General features: G+C 35.6%; 1 protein-coding gene across 1 annotated transcript in view; it reads right to left on the bottom strand.

The window, feature by feature from the left end:
- LOC108368510 (uncharacterized) overlaps positions 1–19,945 on the bottom strand; it is a 41,935-nt gene extending 21,990 nt beyond the window's left edge. The window contains 4 exon segments of the mRNA XM_017623354.1: positions 7,419–7,676; positions 10,032–10,201; positions 18,469–19,165; positions 19,167–19,945. Coding sequence (XP_017478843.1) covers positions 7,419–7,676; positions 10,032–10,201; positions 18,469–19,165; positions 19,167–19,706 — 1,665 coding nt within the window. The 5' untranslated portion in view covers positions 19,707–19,945.
- Between the last annotated feature and the right edge of the window lie 1,920 nt (positions 19,946–21,865).

Raw genomic sequence — 21,865 nt, 5'->3', positions numbered from 1 at the left:
AACTTGTTTAGCAAAATTAATGATTTATTGTATTCGAGGCAACATATTTAAAATGAATTTAAGATCAATTTGTGAAATAATAACAGTAATTATATTTATAAAAGGGGGGAAGTTGGGGCCGCCTACCATATATTCAGTCCAAACAATTTCACCTAGGCCCTAATAGTTTATTTCGGTTAATTTATCACAGTTTCCAAAAATATGCCTTTTTTCGCATAAGATCTCCGACCATTGTGCACCGTCTAATATACATATGTATCTGGTTATAAAAAATCTTGATTTGAACTCTAACTACAAGTTCTTTCTTCATTGTTCGTTTGTTTTCTTCTTCATGTTGCAAATTTATTCCAACGGTAATACAGTTAAATTGCTCTCAACAACTATTACGTACACAAGCTGCATTTTCGCCATCAACCAATCACTATTAAGACAAGTTAAAGAGTTTTATTTCGAAATTGCCACATCAGTTTTAAACGTCTTCAGCGTCAGCGTTGATTACAACTCAGATTGGCAGTTATTGGGGGCTATTATTAATGTGCTGAAATGCACACTCCTAACACACTCCGCTTAATTTCCGCACGGTTTTTACATACGTACGTACATAAGTACTACTAACTATGTGCCAAGCGGCTTCAAACATCTTCCACTGACATCACTTGATACGAGTTGAAGTTATAGAAAAGTCCATTGTCTATTCTGTTTTCAACTTCATTACTACCATGGATTTGCTTGCCGCAAAATCTCAGCGTACTCAATTTACTGCCACACCCTCCCGGTATAGGTAATTACCCAGTACCGGTTTGTTGAAAATGTAGCGATGTCTAGCATTAAAAGCGATGAGCTAGAGTAATCAGCATGCGGTCATAATGATGCTGGGGATAGTAAAAGAGCATCATCTCTCCACGCTTAAGATGTGCTGTAGCGAAAGAGTTGAGTTCAAAAGGAATGAGAAGGATAAGATGAAGAGTAAGAAGAAGAATAAAGGCAAACGTTTGCAAAAGCTAAAGAAACTCCAACGGAGAAACACCATTAAACTTATTATAGTTCATTGGAGTCCGTTCATTTGGGTAACGTGCCGAAGCGAGCGAGCGAGCGAGCAGTCGCAGCAGTAAATCTAAGCTTCAGCTATACATTTTTAGCTTCTACATTGTTGCTAAAATTAATTCAATCACTGCAGGCGAATTCGGTGTTCGCGTTTTGCATTTTGTTGCTTTTTGCTTTTGTGTATTCCCCAGCTTGCTTTGTTGTTATCGTTTAACCTCCGCGATGACTACGATTGCGATTGCTGAGTCAACTTTTTTTTTCGGTTATGTCGCTGCAGCACAGAACAAAAGATCAAGTTCGTAGCTTAAGTCTTTTGTTTTTTTTTTCGTTTCTTGCTTTTCTACTATACATATCTACAAGTACATTAAAATATCCGCTAACAACGCAATCGCAGCACAGCAACAACAAAGTTGAAGAGGAATACAGCAACGAGGGTACAACAACAGCAACAAATAAAAACGAAATAACTTGAGCAACAATTTTGCCGTCATCGGTATTTGGTCGCGTCAGCATCAGCGTCTGCAAGTCATTAGAGCTAGCTAGCGCCCAGCAGCAGCAGCAGCAACAGCAACAGCAGCAGCAACCACAACAAAAATAGCAACAAGATGAACAAAAAACCTGGCGCTGTCGGTCAGTCAGTTAGCCACAACTTTAACATATTATCATCTCTGATCGCTAAGGCCTTTTATTGCGTGTGCTTAGTGCGTGGCTGTTGGGTAGAGGAGGTGGAGAAGGTCGTCGGCGTTGCCGCTGTTTTTAAATCGAAAATGGTTTTGTTATATAAAATTTTACCTTTTTTCTTGCTTTTTGTATGGTTGATTTTTTCTTTCTTGCGGCTGTTGTTTTGATTGTCTTTCACAATTCGCTAAGTATTTTTATTGGTCATGCTGTTGTTGTTGTTTTTTTTGTTTGCTGTACGCTATTTTTGCTGTATACATATTTTATGCACTGCTAGTTATTTATTTCAATTCTATTTTGTGCAAACTCCAAGGCTGCATTAAATCGATTTTCGATCGCAAAGGCAGCTATGTGGGTTTTTTTTTTATTTTGCCATTTCAAATATTAAATATTTTACTCATTTCATAAAATAAATTAATCTACTGCCTATTGCCGTTTAGCGCACTCCCGTTATTTCGTTTCTAAATGAGCTAACAATTAGTGTGAAAAAAAGTTTAGCGCTTGTGGCATTTTATTCTATTTTCTTCTTATTGCACAGCTTCTAAGTTGAAAACAAAGAAATCTTATAATGAAGAATTTATAGCCACACAGGCATAAACACACACACACTTTTAAACTAAACTACTATGTCTGTCTTGCGTACAGACATGCGCCTCCTCAAGAAGCACACACACACACTCGCACACACTATGTTTTTTGCACCAGCTCGACAAAGCGCGTTCAAAACAATATCTGACCGTCGCGCACGCCAAACAACAACTGATTGCGGCAAACACCAAACCATGAAGAGGCAGAGTTTTTTTTCAGCTGCCACCAAGCAGCAGCTAGTAGGCAACCAGGCAGCCGAGCACTGAGCCAGTGAGGCAGCGAAGCAACGAGCCAAAGAGTAGTCAGCGCAAAGCCCCATTGTAGGTATACAGTCTTTTTTTGTTTGTTTGTGACTCTGTGGCTGCGGCTTTATCTTCAAGTTGTGGCTCAGCCACCGCTGTAGTGCTGCGTGCCTCTGACGGTGGCGAATGTTTATTTCAATCTCAGTTACGTCCATAGCCACAACTACAATCACAGCTGATGTACATATGTATGATGCCTGAGCTGCAGTAGGCGCAACCGCAACCGCAAGCTCTGCGCTAAGCTCTGCGTCACATGATGCAACTTGTTCCGGTGTTTGTTTTGTTGTTGTTGTTGTTGTTGTTCTTATTCTTGTTGACGATGGCAGAAAATGTTTGCTCTGCAAAAACATCCAACTGCGTCTAATAGTAATACTCAACTAGACTCTAGTTATACTCGTAGGTAATGAGATAGTTGAGCTATTAAATGCGACTCCAAAGAAAGAGTGGAAAGCCGAAAGTTAAAGTGGTTTATTTGCGTCGATTCATCTACTGAGTGTGCGCCAATGCAGCGAAATTCTTCCACAGCTATGGCTGATATTTAGCCTTAATGTGGCTCTATTTCTACTTCTCCTTTTTCTTCACTGCTATCGGCAGCAAGCTCAGCACTCATCTCTTATTAGTGCTGCTATTTATACAGCCGAGTGCACCTCTCCAGGCTTTAGGCCACAATAATTTTGTGTAGCTTCATTTTTGTTGGCAACAGCTAAAGTTGTTTAGGGTTGGTAAGATAATTAAAGGCAGCTCCAACAAACCTGATTTTGTTACGGTTACAAAGCGTATAAAAAAAAAAGTTAATACTTATACGATTTCGCAGGTGTGTGTGTGTGTGTAATTTAATGCAAGTAGCTCTCGCGTTGAAGATGATTTTTGACTCTCACAATGAAAGGGCAAATGCTGTGAAACGAAGCGAATGGCTGCAATGGAAATACTACGAAGGTAGTGTCAATTTAGCTCAGCTCTTCCAGTCGTAAACTCGGTGCATTAGCAGCCATAACAAACTGAACATTTTATTTGTTCAAACAATCGTTTTATGGGTGAGTGCGAGAAATTTGACATTAGATACATTTGCAATTCAAAAAAAAAAAACCTTCCCTGAGAAAGAGAGCAAATTAATGAATTTCAAACTTATTAGTTTTGTTGGCTTTGTAGATTTTTTATAGCTGTGGGAATCGAAAATTATGAGTTAACGGAAACAATGTGTAATGACAAAGTCATGATTTTGTTTGCAATTTCTGAATTTTAAAAGTTCGAACTTCAAAAAATTGTTAATTTTTATGAAAAATTGTGCCAAAAATCTAGTATATTTTGGAAAGAATTCCTATTAGGGCTGGGACTATTCGTAAATCCATCGTTTATTGCCAATAATCTTCAAAAATCGATAGCTGATAACTCGGCCTCCTTGAGCTTCTCCTTAATAATATCGCGCCCTAACCGCCAAAATAACGTAAGCGACACTTTTTTTTTTTTAATTTTCTTTTTGATGCAGAAATATTCCTAGAGCATCTAGATGCATTTCTGCATCAAAAAGAAAATTTTTAAGAAAATGTCGCTTACGTTATTTTGGCGGTTAGGATTCCATATAAGAACGAATGTACCAGCAAGACTCGACCCCCGATTGGAGTGATGCCGCCGCCTCTTTTGCAACTCAGTCCCGGGAGTTTAACTGTGATTGATTTGATTTAATATGCTTATAAAGTTATGACCGGCTACTGGTTAACACTTAGAATAAAAATCTTCCGATTCCGAACTCCGAACTCAGATAGATGGCGAGAACTTCCACTTGAGAAATTCTCGAATACTCGCGGAGGTAATGAAACACACGGCGAAAAGAAGTTGATATTCGAGATCAATGGGAGCGATGGGTAATACATTGATCTCCAACTGGGCCCTGACTTGGACTCTCCTTGACATGAACTACCCCAACACCAAGGTAAAACAGCATATGCTGACGGATGCATGGCCAGTCGGTGCCTGGCTTCTACTATTCGGACTGTGGATGCCGGTTGAGCGCCAGTTCCATAAAGTCTTACCGTGGGTTGGGGATTACTGCGGTTTACTTTCTAATTTCTTGATTATCGCGGGAATGGAAATAAGCACAAATTTAAATAAATAAAAAATGTTGAATTAGCCAGATTTTTTTGTCAAAAGTCATTAATCTCCCCTACGCTACACGGTAGTGGTCAATCCGCCAGTGGGTATAGAAAGGTGGTGAGTGGTATCGAACTGTTCTTCATTCCAGTTGACAATGCCATAAAACTTCTAAAAAAAGGTGCCGACGAGACAAAAAAGGCGTGTCCCGCCCAACAGTCGCTTAATGCTAGTAATTTACACAATAAGCAGCTTATACTACGAACTAAGGGTCTTATACAGGCCTTCTACTTGAACCATGGTTTAATTTATGACCGGGTTGGGGATGCGATCCCCAGCTTTCAGTGGCAGTAGCTGATGTAAAAATTATCCCAGTATTCGCCTGCTTTTCAGATGAAATCAACGCTTGAACTGTCTGTTCAAGATTGGCCCACTCTACCTAGTGTAGCAGCTCCGAGATCAATGAAATGAAAGAGTATCATCTAGAATATCTTCTACAAGCCTACTTTAAACACCGTCGTCTGCAGGAGGCAAAACTCTGCATTTATATGGAAATGACCAGTTTCGGACGAAGATTCGCTCTCAGAACCTCAACACAAAAGATTCGAGATCCCAAGGCAAGGCGATCTGAGCTCCGCAAATTGGTAGGGGAAACCAATGTACGGACTGCATTGTACATTTAAAGTGTGCGAATGCAGTCGCTATGCTTGACACGCATTTCTCACAGTCAAAAATCGAACCCATGTTTTGCATATCAAATACAACCGCCCCAATTATGTATGTACTTACATAGATAGAATATGAGAGGTTTTTATTATTCGCCTTTTAATAGTAAGCTAATCAACACGTGTGCAGATATGCACATACATATTTACATGTATGCTTATGCACATACTTATATAGAAATATGTATATACAAACATACACTTATATATACGGTGACCATTCGTACCGATTTTGAGAATATTGTCCCGCTGAATATTTCTTAAAAGTCGGTACGTATGAGTGTCTCGATTTTTCATATTTCTACCGAGTATATCCTGATTTTCAGTGTTTTCTTTATAAATTTTAAAAGAGTCTCCCTCCACTCTGACCCAAAAACAATTTTTCTTACAAACGTCGCAGCACACATTCGTTATCACAAAGAACATAGAATATAAGGGAGCCATAAACATAGCCCCAGCATCTTTACTTTCTATGATCTTTGGTTATGTTTTATTCTGTCAGACTGGTACTCTCTCTATATTACAGTCCATCACTCTTGGAAAAATTTTTTTTAAAGGTTTTTTAAAGGTTGTATTATTTTTTACGTAAGTGTAGCTCGTTATTTAACAAAGACCATGCAAGTCACAATTTCAAACGTTGTACAAAAATTAGCTAAGTTCGACAAAGTTTCATCAAAATTTTGAGCTTTTTCATTAGATTTTTTAGATACATTCCGGGTATGCAGTTTTGTAGCCCATTCAATTCAAAGTGCAAATTTTAAGTAGCTTGGACTTGCCGTTAACTTTTGCAATTTTTTTTTTTGTGGAAGGTATTGCTCATTTTCTCCGTACAAAATAATTATCGAACATACTTTGTATGGAAGAAAATAGCCAAAAATCAACGCAAAGTCCAAGCTACTTCAAACTTGTACTTTGAATTGAATGGGCATACTCAAAACAATTCTAAAAAATCTGTTTAAAATGTTAAACAACTTTTATAGGCATTTGTTAAAATTCAAAATTTGGAAATTATCACTAGTAAGCTATATTTTCATAAAAAATAATACAAAAAAAATGTAAACAAAGAAAAGTAGCGAAAACTTGCTAAAATGTTTCTTACCTATTGACATTCTCGCCACACATACATTTTTGCGATAATTTTTCAAGTTTTTTACTCCTTGCTTTGTTTTAAATAAAACTGTATTAGCAGATGTTATGTCTTTTTATTCTAAAAACTCAAAATTGTATGTTCGTATTCGATGCATTACAAATGTCCCGATTTTTTGTCCACAGAAATCTGGTCACCGTACCTATATACTCTTATTCATATATAAGTACCAACGATAAATGCATTTAATGCACACCAATATTTTCCACTAAATGCCACCGGCTTAAGCTGGACTACAATCGGCTCATTCATTTAAAAATCAAATAAATTTGCCTTTCCCTCATTATTAGCGAAAAATTCGTAATTTCGCGAAAAAAATGCAACTAAAGTAACGAGTACTTCAACTTCGATAACCGGACTGGGGGTAATATTAATACCAGCTTGCTTGCCTATCAGGCCACAGCCGCAGCCGCAGCCGCAGCCGCCAGCAAGTTAGGCAGCTAACCAGCTGGCTTGACAACAAGTATCCATAGTTAGTAACATAGCTACATAGATTTTTGTGCAAATTCATTTCTGCGAATAGTCAAAATGCCTACGCTGCGCTTAGTATTTGCCTATTTTGTCTGTCTGTCTGGTCTAGACCGTTAATATAAAGCGGCTTGAAAAACATTTGCATTTGCAGCTGTTTGTTTGTGTACTTGCTGTAGTTATCGGCGCTAATGTAGAACGCGTGCTGAAGCCGTATCAAATACTCGTAGGTATTTAAGTTTGCCACAACAAACACAATTCTATGCCGCAGTTACCGTAAAATTCAATTCTTTCAATACAATTACAAATGACCTAATAAAAGTGTTAGAAAGACAAAAGCCAAGCATGCATTTATTTATTTGCTAGTGACGCGCTTACCTCATCTGAGAAATCTCCCAAGTTCCGCACATCCTCCGTTTCAAGATAATCCTTGACTTCTTCATGTGAGACCACGCGCTTTTCATTCGACTCGCGCACTAGTCCGTCAGAAGGGCGTGGCACCATTTTCTTAATACTCTTTGCTTGATCAGCTGGCTGCAGAGCCATTTGGCCGTCAACGGTGTCAGGAGGCGCCTCTAATGCACCGCCATTGGCCTCCACCGCAACGCCATCGATGGGTATACCTAAATCGCGTTTCTGGAATGAAATATTTATGGTAAATTAGTTTTATTTGGATGTTGCTGTCTGTTTGTTGTTGCTATTTTGAGTTTTGGCTGAAATTAGCTGTATGATATCAAAAATACATTTATTAGAGGTAAGTTTGTGCAAACATTTTTATGCTTGGATTCCTTTGGCTAAAGGTACTAAACCAGTCCTTCAACATGGTGGATTTATGAGCCCTCGGAAAGCTTTGCCAACTGCAACCTCAAACTTCAAAGCGGATTGGTGCGTATCGGAGCTTATATAAATCCTAAATTTCTCTACACATTTCTTTAAGAAGTGAATGAGAGTCTCTGGAACGAGTCAACTACTGGAAACACTGGCTTAAAGTCGTCTCAGTTAGCGCTGGACGAAACCCCGGACATGCAAAGTTCTTTTGGCCAGTAAGAAAAGTAGCTTTTTCAGCTGGCTAAGCGCGAACTCTCGGCTCGGGCAGTTGTTCTGGCTGAGCACGATTCATTAGGAATACATTTGACACGAAATAATATCGTTTCGGATATCTATTGCCGCAGCGTTTTGGAGGACAACGAGGAGAGGTCATTTTAGCATTTCCTCCTCAGTTGCCCCGCAACAAACTACCCCAATTCCAACCCTCTTCGCTCAATGGCCCCACATGGACTCTGGCCAACGATGTTAGATACTTGGGTATCATTTTGTACAGGAAGCTTTCCTGGAAATGGTAATCCGAAGTAATAACAAGGAGAGCCATCAGTACGTACCACTGGATGTACTTAAAATGCAGTGGTTCGCCCTATTATGCTCTGCGGCACCACAGTTTGGTGGGCCTCATTGCATAAATCTACTATCAGAGAAGAATTTGACATGATACAAAGGGAAGCAATAAAAAGTTATAAGAGCATTTGCTTCTTGAAATTGTTTCTACACACTGATTCAAGAAATTTCGATAGAAGGGAATTTCTTTTTCATTTCGTGAGCGATATTGTATAATTTTTTTTCGTTTTTCTTCAGGGCAGGATTCTAAGCTTATTTATGGCGCAATGTATGATTTCAATTAATTTTTTTTATAGCAAATCTATGCCATAAAATATACAGCTCAAATTTGAGATCTGTTTCTTAATTAGATCTACGTCTTAATTATACTTCTTTCCAGGCTTGACAAGGGGTCAAAACCACTAAGGCCGCATTCTCCCACTGACCTGGGAACGCCCCGTGTAAACTCTTGTTTCATATCAATTGTTGCCAATTTCTGAATTTTCTTTTTGATTTTCTTGTACACATTTCACATAATTTGACTCTGTTTTATTTTGCTTAATTTTTTCTGAGTTTTTATTTTCTTTTATTTTTCTAATTTTTTTAATCTCATTGAATTTAATTGCTCTTCATTATAGTACTCTATTTATTTTTTCCTTTAATTTCATTTTATTGTATTTTATTTTATTTAATTTTATTATAATTTTTCACTTAATTTAGTTTAATTTTATTGTTCTTTTCTTAAGTATTTTTATTTTTGGTTTTTATTTCATATTATTTTATTTTATTCTTTCATTAAATTTACCGTAGTTTCATTTAATTTTTATTTTATTTTATTGTACATATTTTGTTTTGTGTTATTATTTATTTATTTTATTTCCTTGTATATTTTACCTACTTACTTTATTGTATATGTGTGTATACATTAGGGTGATCCTTAAAAAATAAATTAAATGAACGCTTTTTTCAGTCTCACACCCTCGATCGGTAATACCACGGACACAGATATCACATATAAATTTTGGTCCCAATTGGAGACGGTTAAGGCGTGTCGCAGAGGGGTCAAAGTCCAGTTGCCTCTATGGAGACTAAAAAATTCAAAATATCTTTTTTCTTTAATACTGGAAACCGATATTACTAAAGTCGAAGAAAACACATATAAGATTTTGGTCTCGATTGGAGTCGGTTAAGACATGTTCATAGGGTAATCTGAACTTTGACCCCTGTGCACACAGCTTAACCGTATTTAATCGGGACCAAAATATATATGTACATATGTGATATCTTCTATAATAGTAGCATCGACGTAAGGGTTAAGGCTTAATAAATGTGATGTAAAAATTTGCTTCCTACATTTAAGGACCACCCTAGTATACATATATAATATAATATTTTATATACTTTTGTGTTTTATATAATTTTATTTTATATTTATTCAATTTTATTTTATTTAACGTAATTTTTTTATTTTTTATTTTTATTTTATTTTATTGCTGTACATATGCATGATGCACAAATTTATTTTTACATAAAAAAATATGTATTTACATGTGTTCTCTACGGTTTTACATATGTATGTATGTATGTGTATTTTGACTTCCTTTTCAAGAAAAAACTCACCTCTGTTGTTTCCGTTTCCTGTTTATCAGTATCTTCCGTTGTATTCGTTGAGACAATTGGTCCTGAATCCTCCACAACTTTGCCATCTTCCAGCACCAATTGCCGCTTAACGCGTGTCTCGATTTGGCGTGTAGTTGTAAGTTCTGTTTTCTTTTTTGTTACCCATTCTTCTGCAAAAGACGAAGCAAGACAAAAGAAAAAAACAAGCAGACAAGTACGTTAGTAATGAACATGCAATGGCGGAAATGTGAGTGCTGCACATTGTGTGCGCCTAAAGGTATGCTATAACAAGCAACTTATATCGACAAATATACACTGTAAAAAATACGCTTCTTAAAGACAAAAGCTTAATGACGAATTAGCAAACAAGCATCAAATATGTATTTGTATATAAACCGCATATAATAGAGACTTAATTATTGCGATGTTTCATAATAATTATGTATTAATTATAATAGGCTAATAATATAATTATTATTAATGATACTTTGGCGCTTATGCATGCATACAATTCTACGTGTTGGCGGAGCTTTACCAACTTATTAATTATTTATACTTTTATATACGTTGATATAGCTATAGCCAGGTTATAGCACCATAAGTTACCCTGCCGCGGGAATATTTTTCACCTTTAGAGCAGCACTTGTTATGTGATTTTTGTTTTATTACAAAGTCTTGTATTTGCCATAAAAATTAACAATGCAAGAGCATGTACCGATTTCATATTTACAACTGTGCTGTAAATCCAAAACTTGTTAAACTTTGAACTCAATGTACAGTCTTGCGATTTGTCAAAGAGCATTTCGTTTATTATGTACCAATTACTATTTTTATTTATTTATGTTTAAGTCACTTGTACAGAAAAACTATTAAGTCAAGCAAGTTTCCGAACAAAAATGCAATAAAAAGTGAGCCAAATTAATTTGCTTACAGTAATAAATTAGTTTTGGGTGATAAAATACATTTCAAAGCACATAACTATGCTCCGATGTGGTATCCACACGTCATATACCGCTTGACATTCTTAAGAGACCCAACCCCCCAAGAAAAGCAAGCATACAAACAATGTATGTAGTCAAAATAAAAAAGCAAATCAATTGAAGAAGCAGATGTGGAATGAAGCTGAACGGTTTGGTGAGATAATTTGCAGCATTGAGGTAATTTGCCAAGCAAGAAAGCTAGGTAACCGCAGCAGAAAACGTGATTAAACCATTACTTGGAAAAATTAGTAACATATTTACGTAGCGTATTTTGTAGACCTTTTCGTCATTGTTTTAATTGTATACATTTTTTTATATAGTTTAAACCAGCCCACAAGCTGAATGCGGTCACACAGGGTTTCGCCTCTAAAATTTGTTTATACAAATATGTATGAAATGCGAAATTACTTTCTCTTCGTATATATCTTACCATTTATGTACTTTGACAGATATTAATTTTGATCAATATCAACAAGTATTTATTATTTGTTTTTTTTTTTTGTTATTTCTTAATATCTTAAGGAAAAAACTCTTCCAAGGGCTGCAGTCAAACTTAGGAGAAATGGATCGTTTACTGATCCAGGATCTTAACTTAATAGTATTCTGGAAGGCTTCGACTCTATTCCTGATAAGATGATCACCGCGTTTCCCTCTAGGCATACGTGGACGGGAGGCAGTAGTTACAAGCGAATGGATATTTTACGGCGAGCTCCCTGTAAACCTCAAATTTAGTCTTCCGCATCACTGAAGTGTTTTCCACGCAAAGGTAGCTGCCATTAAGAAAGGAGCCCATTAACTGCGGAAGTGCGCCACGTCGGCAACGGAGGTACACATTTACTCTGCGTCTGACTTTTTTTCTTGTCAGTGGTTTTCCAGAAAATTGCATTCCGGATGAGCCGGGTCAGGTAAAGCATCCTCTAATCGGTTTCACCGAGAGAATAGAATAGCGAAAGTGCCTTTGACTACATAGATGCGGACTACAAGAACTTTCTGGGCGAGGGTGGACCGGAGTCGGTAAAGGGATGTTCGCGGACTCACAAATCCGCAATCATAACTCTGGTGGGTGTATGGACAGAACACAGTTCGATTGGTATTCAATCGACAAGACTAAATGTCACACCGGATCATTTCCAGGATTTTGGGAGGTCAAACAACTGACGACTTCTGACTAACCACTACTGATTAGTGACTTAATGACTAACGGCAAATGACTTATGAATATTTGCTAACGACTAAGGACTAATAGCTTATCGCTAATGATTTATGACTATTAAATTTTGACTAATGAAGACGACCAATGACATATGTATAATGACTAATGGCTGCCTACTAATAAGTGATAATTTATGATTAATGACTTATGACTACAGAATAATGATTTTTGACTAACTATGGTCAACTAATGCCGATTGACTAATGAATTGGGATTAATGACTACCGTCACTGCGGCCAGAGGCTAATAATATATTTGGAATTGATGTAAGAAAGTGTCCATATCTGATGTACGAGCTGAGGAACTGTAATTGAGCGAATAGGAAATATTTAATCTCTTTGAACTTTTATTTTGTATAGTTGTAACAAATATGTGTAAATAAACATTTATTATTAAAAATTATAAATTTTTCAAAAATGAGGTACCCATGCGTGATTATTCTAGAAAAAGAGCACAAGTAAAAAATATAAGCTTATTGGCCTTGGGGGCAGGGATCTATCCCGCTATTTTAGTGGTTGGAAGACGATGAGGTGGATTTATATTACCACTTTCGCTTAAACTGCCAAACTGTTTAACGCTAAGGTTGGAACGAATTTCTATCATCGCTTGTCAAGTTTGGTTTTGGGACAAACCGGTTTTGCCATTTTTCTTTCTCACTTTCTTACCATCCCTAACGATTTGCCCAGGAGTGACATGTGCCGCTATAGCTTAGTGTATACCGGTCGTAGTGGTGGCACATGGACTGACTTAACTTAACATGGGATTAGGTTATATACAGTGGCAAGCAAACAAAAAGGTACACATATTTTCACTTGATTTTGCCATATTTATTTTGTTCATTTTATGTTTATTAAGAACCATGCAAGTCCGAATTTCAAACTTGGTATACAAATTACGAAAATTCTATAAATTTTCTTCAATACATATTTAAAACTTATTAATCAGATTTTTTTAGAAAAAGTTTTGATATACAATTTTATAGCTTATCAAATTTCAGTTTGACAGCTTGGGCTTACCGTTGATATTTCGTTTTTTTTGCTGACAGTGATATGCAATTCCTTCCGCACGAAGTGTATTCGATTTTTTTTTATATGGGAAAAATTGACAATACCGTAAAAAAAGCAAAAAATCAAAATAGCTTTGTACTTTACTAAAATTTAATGAGCTACGAAACTGCATATCCAGATTAGTCGATTTTCATAAATCTTATAAAAAACTATGTAGGCAGTTAAACAAACTGTAATGAAAGTTCCAAGTCCTGCTCTTAGTAATAAATTTTTAATGATAAACCACGTAAAAAAAAAAAAACAATTATAAAAATTAAAGATTTGGTCAACTAGCCAAGAAAAAGTGCCAAATGCTAAAAGTTTATGCTAAATATAAAATCACAAACACTACTTAAATATTAATAGCTGTATGTATTGAACACACATACATACATACATAATCTGNCAATATCTCGGAAATTTAAGGAGATATACTAAAATGGAGAATGCCATTTTTAAGATATTGATTATAGTTTAAAATGACTGCATCACTAACTAAATTTTTACTAAATTATCGAAAAAATTGTAGTCAATATTTTGGAAACTAAAGGAGCTATCTAAAAACTGATAACACCAATCCAAAGACCTTATTTCAAAATATATAACTGCATCTAGAACTATTTACAAATCGTCAAAACTGCGCTTACGACAATCTTTTACCCAGGCGACGATATGTAAGTACAAATCCCCCTAACACACATATCGTCACTTGAAATTCAAAAAGACGTAACAAACATCATCGCTGAAATGCAGAAAGTCATAACTAATAACAAATTTAAAATTCACTTTTTGATTTATATGATGAATTTCATCGCATTAAAACTCCCACATAAGTTTATGAAAAAAATAAAAACAAAAATATTAGTTGTAATTTTTCAATTTCAGTTGCGATGTTGTTACGTCTTTTTGCATTTCAGGTGACGATATACACTTTTAAATATAATGTATTTTTTCCTTTCACCAACTTATTCAATATATGTATGTATGTATGTTTATACAGAATAATACTTCTCGTTGCAGTCACTTTAAAACCTACATACATATATTTGAATGCCAAAAGCAAATGTTCGTTAGCCTAAAATCTTTGCACATTTATTAACTGTTAATTATAGCCTCAAATAACTGTTAATTTATATGTTTTTGCCTAGCCAACACAATGCTAATTGACGCCCCGCTACGACCGCAGTCGTCGCTTAGCTTTAACGAGCCAAAAACCAAGCCAATTGAATAAAAGAATTACACAAAAACAAAAAAAAAAAACGCACTTCCTTTTATGATTTTTGGCGAGTGCAGCACTCATCAAATTTGGTCAGCGGCGGTAGCTTGCCATTTAAACTAAATAGGTAATTCACGGCGTGCAGCGAGCGCAAAAAGCGAAGTGTGTCAGCGCAGTGAGACATTTATTTTTATATGATTAAAGATATATGTATATTTAATTTTTACGTCATCGTGTCGGCTAACAGAAAAACATAATAACCACATTTATGAGAAAAAATTAAATTTATCATTGTGCTTCTATGCTCTTAGTCAAGCTAACTTTAGTACTTTACTACCTGTAAATTTGTATGTATAAATGTATATTATTTGTTGCACTTATCAATATTTAAAAATATGTATGTATGTTGATTATTACACTTTCTCTTTCATTGTAATTACTTAGGCATTACAAAGTATTTCGTTCCATAGAAAAACTTACTACATACATAAGTATGTATGCACTTTACTAACGGTGGGAAAGGAAACCAATTGACACATTTTTTATTGGATGCCAATAATTAGCTAGTAATGCGTAGCCGCTATTAACGCTGTACGTTTGTACTATTGTATTATTGAATATTGTAGATACTAGTTGGTCGAGCAAATATTAGATTTTATAGCCTCCTTGAGCTAGTTACATATTTTTAGTGCTAAATACATGTTCCCACGAACCTTTTGCACTGTTTAAGAGAAATAAAATATGCTGTGGCGGGCAAACCAATAGGGAAGCGTTATTATGTTAACAAAAAAAAACATGCAAGAACGAATTTCAAACTTGTAATAGAAAAATGAGGAAAATTCTACAAAATTTTAAGCTTTTTAATCAGAATTTTAAGTAAATATGTTCGTATGCAGATTTGTAGTGCATTAAATTTTAAAATAATAAAGTGCAATTTTGTGCTCCTTTTGTGCTATAAAAAAATCGTCGAATATACTTTGTAGCGAAAAAATTGCACCGCACCGACAGCAAATAAAAAAATGCCAAAAATTCGACAGTAAGTCCAAGTTGCCTCAAACTTGTACCTTATTATACGAAACTTTAATGGGCTACGAAACTGTCCGAAATTTCTGGAAAGTTTGAAAATTGGATTTGTACGGTTTTATTATGGAATAAATTATATTTTTATAAAAAGATAATAAAATTAAGTGACAAAAAAAACAAATGGTTAAAACTTTTAAATATATGACATATGTATACATGTACATATATAGGATTCAAGCCAGTTCTATGAGCCATTTAAAGTAAAAATTATATATGTTCACATTGAAATGTCACCAGCGTGACCAGCGTTTTCATCTACATATGGCTTACTAAAAGTGCAAAAATACACTGAGGATGGCACAACGCCGAAACCGGTTTGTCCCCCAACAAAACTGGACAAGGGATGACGTAAAATCGTTCTGAAATACACCATATTGCTAGCATGTCGGAAATTCCAACAAATAAAAAAGAAGAAAAGCAGATCATTTTGTAGGTGAAGAATTACGAACATACGCAAAATATAATTTAATATACAATATTTTGCAGCGGATAGTTCTTATAGCAAGTGACCAAAGCTGCATTTATTGAAAACCTCAGTTATTTGCATTAGCAGTGCAATTACCCGAATAAAAAATTAAGCAAATATTCTGATGAAACGTTCACCTTAAAAAAAAATAGTGATGTTCGAAAGCACTTCTGCTGCAATTACAATAAGAGGTGGTTAAGTATGCAGATAACGCAGAAAAAAATTTAGCGGCAATGAGCCTAACTTGCGAAAAATGTATACACACTTCAAAATGCAGATATTCCGAATGCGGATTACACTGTGCGACACCAAAAAATACCTGGGAAGTTATGTATATTTTCTGGTAGGTCAAGCAAATATTTTTGAGTTGTATAGCAAAAAATAATATTTTTGAGAAAATTTTGTTTTCATAAAAAGTTTAATAACTCAGTAAAGTTTCATCCGATTTTTGAAAATAAACACTCGTTTTACTCGTTGTTAAATTTAGTTTTACAATCAACTTAGGACTAGTATGGTTTTCATATAAAATAGCTCACCAAAGTTGAAAAAAAGTTGAAAAAAGTAAAATAAAAAGGTGTTTGGTAGATAAAAACACACAGATCTCTTAAAGGTTTTTTATTCGCATATATATCGTTCGAAAGGCCCAAGTTTCTTCTTTTTAAACCTGGCAATAAACCGAAACTCGGTTCATAATGAACTAAGTTACACGCTTGTAAGTGCTCAAAAGTACGAAAAACCGGGTTTTTAACGGTAAATCTAGTTTTTGGGGGTGTTTGGCAAATTTCATATTTCGATTCTGGTTTTACTCGAAAAGACCTATTAGAAAATGTACATAACTTCCCAGGTATTTATACTTTATGCTTTTTTGTAGCACTGTGTAATGTCAGTAATATTTAGTTATCTACTTTTTTGATTTTGCTGAAAATTTAATTTGCACAAATATCCAATTTACGTTATAATTTTTTGGCTATAAACTCCCCTTTTCTAGACGTGATAATTGCCGGTCATGAATAACAATAAAGTAATATTAACAGATGAAAAAAAATACCAATGATTACGTAATTATAAGAAGGGGAGAGGGACAGGAAGGGAGAGGAGGTAAGAGCTTTGCTTAATTTTGCTGTCAAGGGGGAAGTCGGGATTAAAAACTGCAAAAACTGTAAACCCTAGAGTTTTGATATTGTCTGCCTAAGACGATAGGTAAATAGGCGTTGTGTGTGTATTTAGTTGCGAAAAAAAAAATAAAATAAAAAGCCTAAATTTAATCTGCAATTAGGAAGATATTGAAGACTGATTTTCCGATTGTTGACGGAAAAAAACTTATTCCACCAGCTGGCTATTTCAAATATAACCTTAAGCAAATTTCCGTAGATTGGCTTGTTTTTTTACTATGTATTTTCAGCAGATATTGATTGAGATACTCTAAAATACTAGCAAGAGGCATTAATCTCTGTCTACTGATTATTAGATTATGTTACTTATAAACCTAAGCAAACATCTAAAAAGGTGGGTACATATTTAGTTAAGTAAATACATAGTTCGAGAAGGGTGTAGAACATTATGAGCTCGACTTCATATAACCTTTAGTAGTTGACTACATATGTATGTATTGACATTAGGATGGTCTAAAAATGTGTGTGTAAAAGTAAAGTTGGAAATTGAATGCTCTCACCCCCTGGGACTGGTCTATGTCGAAAAAATATACCCCTGTAAATTATATGATCAAAAAATCATTTTCGTGGAAATTCTTAAAAATTCAAATTTTTCAATCGGAAAAATCTATTTCTCTGTTCCAAGAGATGTCCAGTAATAATACTCAATGGTTTATTTTACCACTTTTTAATATCAGCGATTTTCATCGGTCCTATCATTGCATTGTTTGGGGTTTTTAGGAGACCTATAAAAAATTGTTAGTATTAAAAAATGGTTGAATAAACCATTGGTCGTTATTACTGATAGGTTCCTGAAAAAAAAAAACTTTCCAATGGAAAAATATTGATTTTCAAGAATTCTATACTATTTCTACGAAAAATAGTTTTTTCCCCATAAAATGCATGGAAAACTTTGAGTCCTTTGAGCGACCTCTAAATATTAAAATTCCAACTTAATTTTGTTTGGGACCACCCTAATGTACATACATATACATATCTACATATACGAATTTGCACATCTACAATTTTAGTAATGGGCACTAGGAAGTCTAACTTAAAAGTGAAAATTCACACTAACTAATGAACTGTGCAAAGTTTGTAAAACGTTTTCCTTCCACGTACATATCTACTTTTAGTTTAGCTCAACAACAACGCTTAACTAAAGGTATTAGTGTGGAGATACGCAGCACCGCCTATTATTATGGACTTTAGAATTTAGTACACAGTGCTTAAAAGCATTCATACTTATGCTAAATATGTTTTTAAATTATTTTACACTCACCTTCTTTGGTAATAGCTTCCGTATCGCATTCATCACTATCATCTTTGGGCTCGAATTCGACCTGCGAAGTAACGACATCATAGAAATTAACACGTGTCACGTGGCGTACAAAATCAGTGGTGTTAGTATTGTTAAAGTTGTAATTCGCATTGGCGGCTGGTGGCAATTGTTGTTTATGCAATTTAGCAGCATAATAATCAGTATGGGGAAAAGAAGGAAGCGAGTGAGTTGGCGTAATATGCTGACGCCATTGATAAGTGGAAGTGGCAGGTTCTTGTGACGGAGGAATAGACCAACGTGCATTGGACGTTGCCGTGACGGGCATACGCCCGTTTGGTCTTCTGCGAGTCGCAGCGTTAGCTGGTGTGCTCGATGCGGCAGCACTTGCATGGAAGGCGCCACTTCTCGGTGGCTTTGGTAACGGATTCGTACACAAATGGTGAGCGTGTTGATGAGCCTGCTGTTCGCCACACCAACAGCTGTAATAGGAACTGTAGGGTGGTTGGCTTTTAGGCAAAGGCGGTGGTGTAGATGTTGGTCTTGTTGAGGCTGTTGTATTGGGTTCACGCGGCGCACCAACTGCTGCTCTTGAGCTCTTAACTTTCTCCACACTGCGCTGAGCTGGCGGAGATGGTGGCGGTGGTGGTGAGACAATGATTCTCGGTGTATGTGCTGTGCCAGACATCTTTCTTGCGCGCTCCCTCGTAACTACGACCCATGCTGCCTCGTGTTGGACGTGTCGCATCTTGAGCGTCTACAGTGCTCGGATATCTATCGCGTTCGTGGGCGTTTCTACTTCGCTCGCTACGCAAATGACTAGAATGTTGTGCTGTTTTAGGCTGGGGTTTCGCTTGTGGCGTTTTTCCATGCAGCGATGGCGCTCGATGATGACGTTGTCGCTGCTGAGCGTACTCGGCGGGAGTAAGGAGATGATGGTGGTGGTGGTGGTGCTGCTGCTGCTGTTGCTGCTGTTGGTACAGGTAGTGCTCCTGATGTGCAAATGCCGTTGGCGCCGGTGGTTGTGGTGGTTGATAGTGCTGATATGTTGCTTCGTTTGGCAGTGGTATTGCCTTGTTAACGGTATAGATGGTGGGTATGACGGTATCGCCGGTCGATGTGGTCGATACAGTGCTGCTATCGTTCGATCCTCCATCACAGCCATTGCTTGTTGCTGATGTTGTGTGTTGTGGTGGTTGTGGTGTTGGTGACGGCGGCGATAGTAGTAGAATCACCACCATTCGATCATTTGTAAAACATTAATTTACACGCTCACAAATTACGAACATTTGAAAATTTTAGGTAATTTTTTTTCTTCTTCTTCTTTCTCTTATGCATGCGGCAGTCTCTTTTTTCTTTTCATGGTTATGCGATTAGTGGGTGTCTCTATGAAATTGTCACTAATTGTTTAAAATTTGAGTGCATTTTAACTGTCTTAAATTTTTAAAACGGATTTCCTTTCGAACTGTGAAACAGCTGTGGAACTGCAAATTTAGTATTTTTTTTTTGTGTTAACATAAAGCGTTTGTGTAACAGTCAGTGGGTACAAAAGATTCTGGAAATGACACGATCATTTTCATTTCCTCCGTCATTATAAAATGTTGCTTGCAGACTATTCAACACACATCATTATAAACATATATACATACATACTTAGCAATGTAAGGCAAACATTTGAACCAACAACATATGCCCAAAAAAAACAAAAATTGAAAAGAATTGAATAGGTAAACGTTTCCTCAGGATTGTAAAAGCCAATAAAAAAAAAACAATAAAAACCGCCAAACAACTGTTGAAACCTAACAGCGCGTGGCCTAAAAGTGAATTTGTAAACAAGAGTTATAAAATTTTCTGGGAGGAAATGTAGCTAGAAATTAAGCTTGCACCCGTTTATATATACATTTTTTTATGCATCACTTTCGCTTGTAGGTAGACACATAAAAAGAACCAAACCATGAACAAATGTAGGTGAGTACGAGTTTAAAATTTAAACTTTATATATATAAAAATGTTAGCTGACTTCTCTTCTTCCACAGCTGGATTTTTAAATACCCTTGTTAAGACTTTTAATATGCAGTCTTAGCTATTTTTCTAGTTTTACAACTTAATACGGATACTGGGTGCGGCCAACCCAAGACTCTTCCTTGGTGCACGCAAACGAAAAGGGCAAAAAAATTAAATGAAATGTTTAAGAAAAGTATCGAAAAAATGTAAACAGTACCATGAACATGTGTGTCATCGTTGGGTCAGATTTCAATGAAAAAACGTTTACGATTGCCCATAACTTTTCGTAGAGAAAGTATCCCACTATCTTTCACGCGAAAAGGCTAAGGCTATCTTATAACTTGGAAACATGAGAATACATAGGATAGGTGATCTCCGCTAGCATTGAGAGAACTGTTGAGTATGCTACATTTGACTATGCGCTTCGATGTTAGACGACGATGGTTGAATGCGACCCACAGTGTGGAAAAGGAACGTTTTTTTGTGACAAATAGAGAACAGATAGCGAAACAAATTTAAAGGTATTTTAAAGCTCTTGAGAGTGAAAATTTAGAAAAGATTGACTCGTTGAATAGAAAAATTAACCTGGTCTTTACAATTACCTTCAGGAAAAGAAGGTTTTAAATTTTTATTTTTTGGCCTAATAACACTATGAACTTTTTCAAACGTTTTACCCACATTTATTGCAGTTATTGCATCAAGAAATCCATTTCTATAGTGGCAAGAATAGAAAAACATATTTTCAGTTTTTGAAATGTCCTTATTTGCTGTTTTTAAGTAAAAAAAGAATAAAAATCCAAAAATGTAGTTTTGAAGGTCGGTTTAAAGATGACTTTCAAAATAAAATTTTCTCATTTTTGATCTTCCCTGGAAACAAAATATTCTAACGCTACTTATAAATAAATTTTCGCTCTCTAGCAAGATCATGACGGTTTTGAGTTAATATTTTTGAAAAGTAGTGATGGTTCCATATACAGAAAGTAATAATGCAATTACGTGTTAGTTTTAATAATTTTATTAAGCAAAAGTTCAATTCAATTCGGTTTTCAACGATTATTTTGTTTTCTTAATTATTGTTGAGTATTAGGGAATTTGTTGTATCTCCGGTAGAGATCGTGTTATTATCTCTGTTCAATTGAAAGCTAAGAAATTTGGCTAATGTAGTGTCAAGAGATTGCCCGCAGAAAATGGCAGATAAGTGGTATTCCTTTACTTAAAAAATGTATTAAAGAAAAATTTAAAAAAGCCACTAGTATATAGTACCACTTCTTTAGAGCTATTTTATCAATAAAATTATACTTTTTAGATGAATTTGAGCCAGAATATGAATCCATTTAATGTTTCGAAAAACAGTTCTCCAGCTAAAAATCTCCAGGAATGTAAAGCGAACACTTTT

The sequence above is a fragment of the Rhagoletis zephyria genome, unplaced genomic scaffold (genome assembly GCF_001687245.7).
Source record: "Rhagoletis zephyria isolate East Lansing unplaced genomic scaffold, Rhagoletis_zephyria_1.1 Rzeph_scaffold_03159, whole genome shotgun sequence".
Taxonomy (NCBI): domain Eukaryota; kingdom Metazoa; phylum Arthropoda; class Insecta; order Diptera; family Tephritidae; genus Rhagoletis; species Rhagoletis zephyria.
This window is presented reverse-complemented; position numbering and strand designations above follow the sequence as displayed.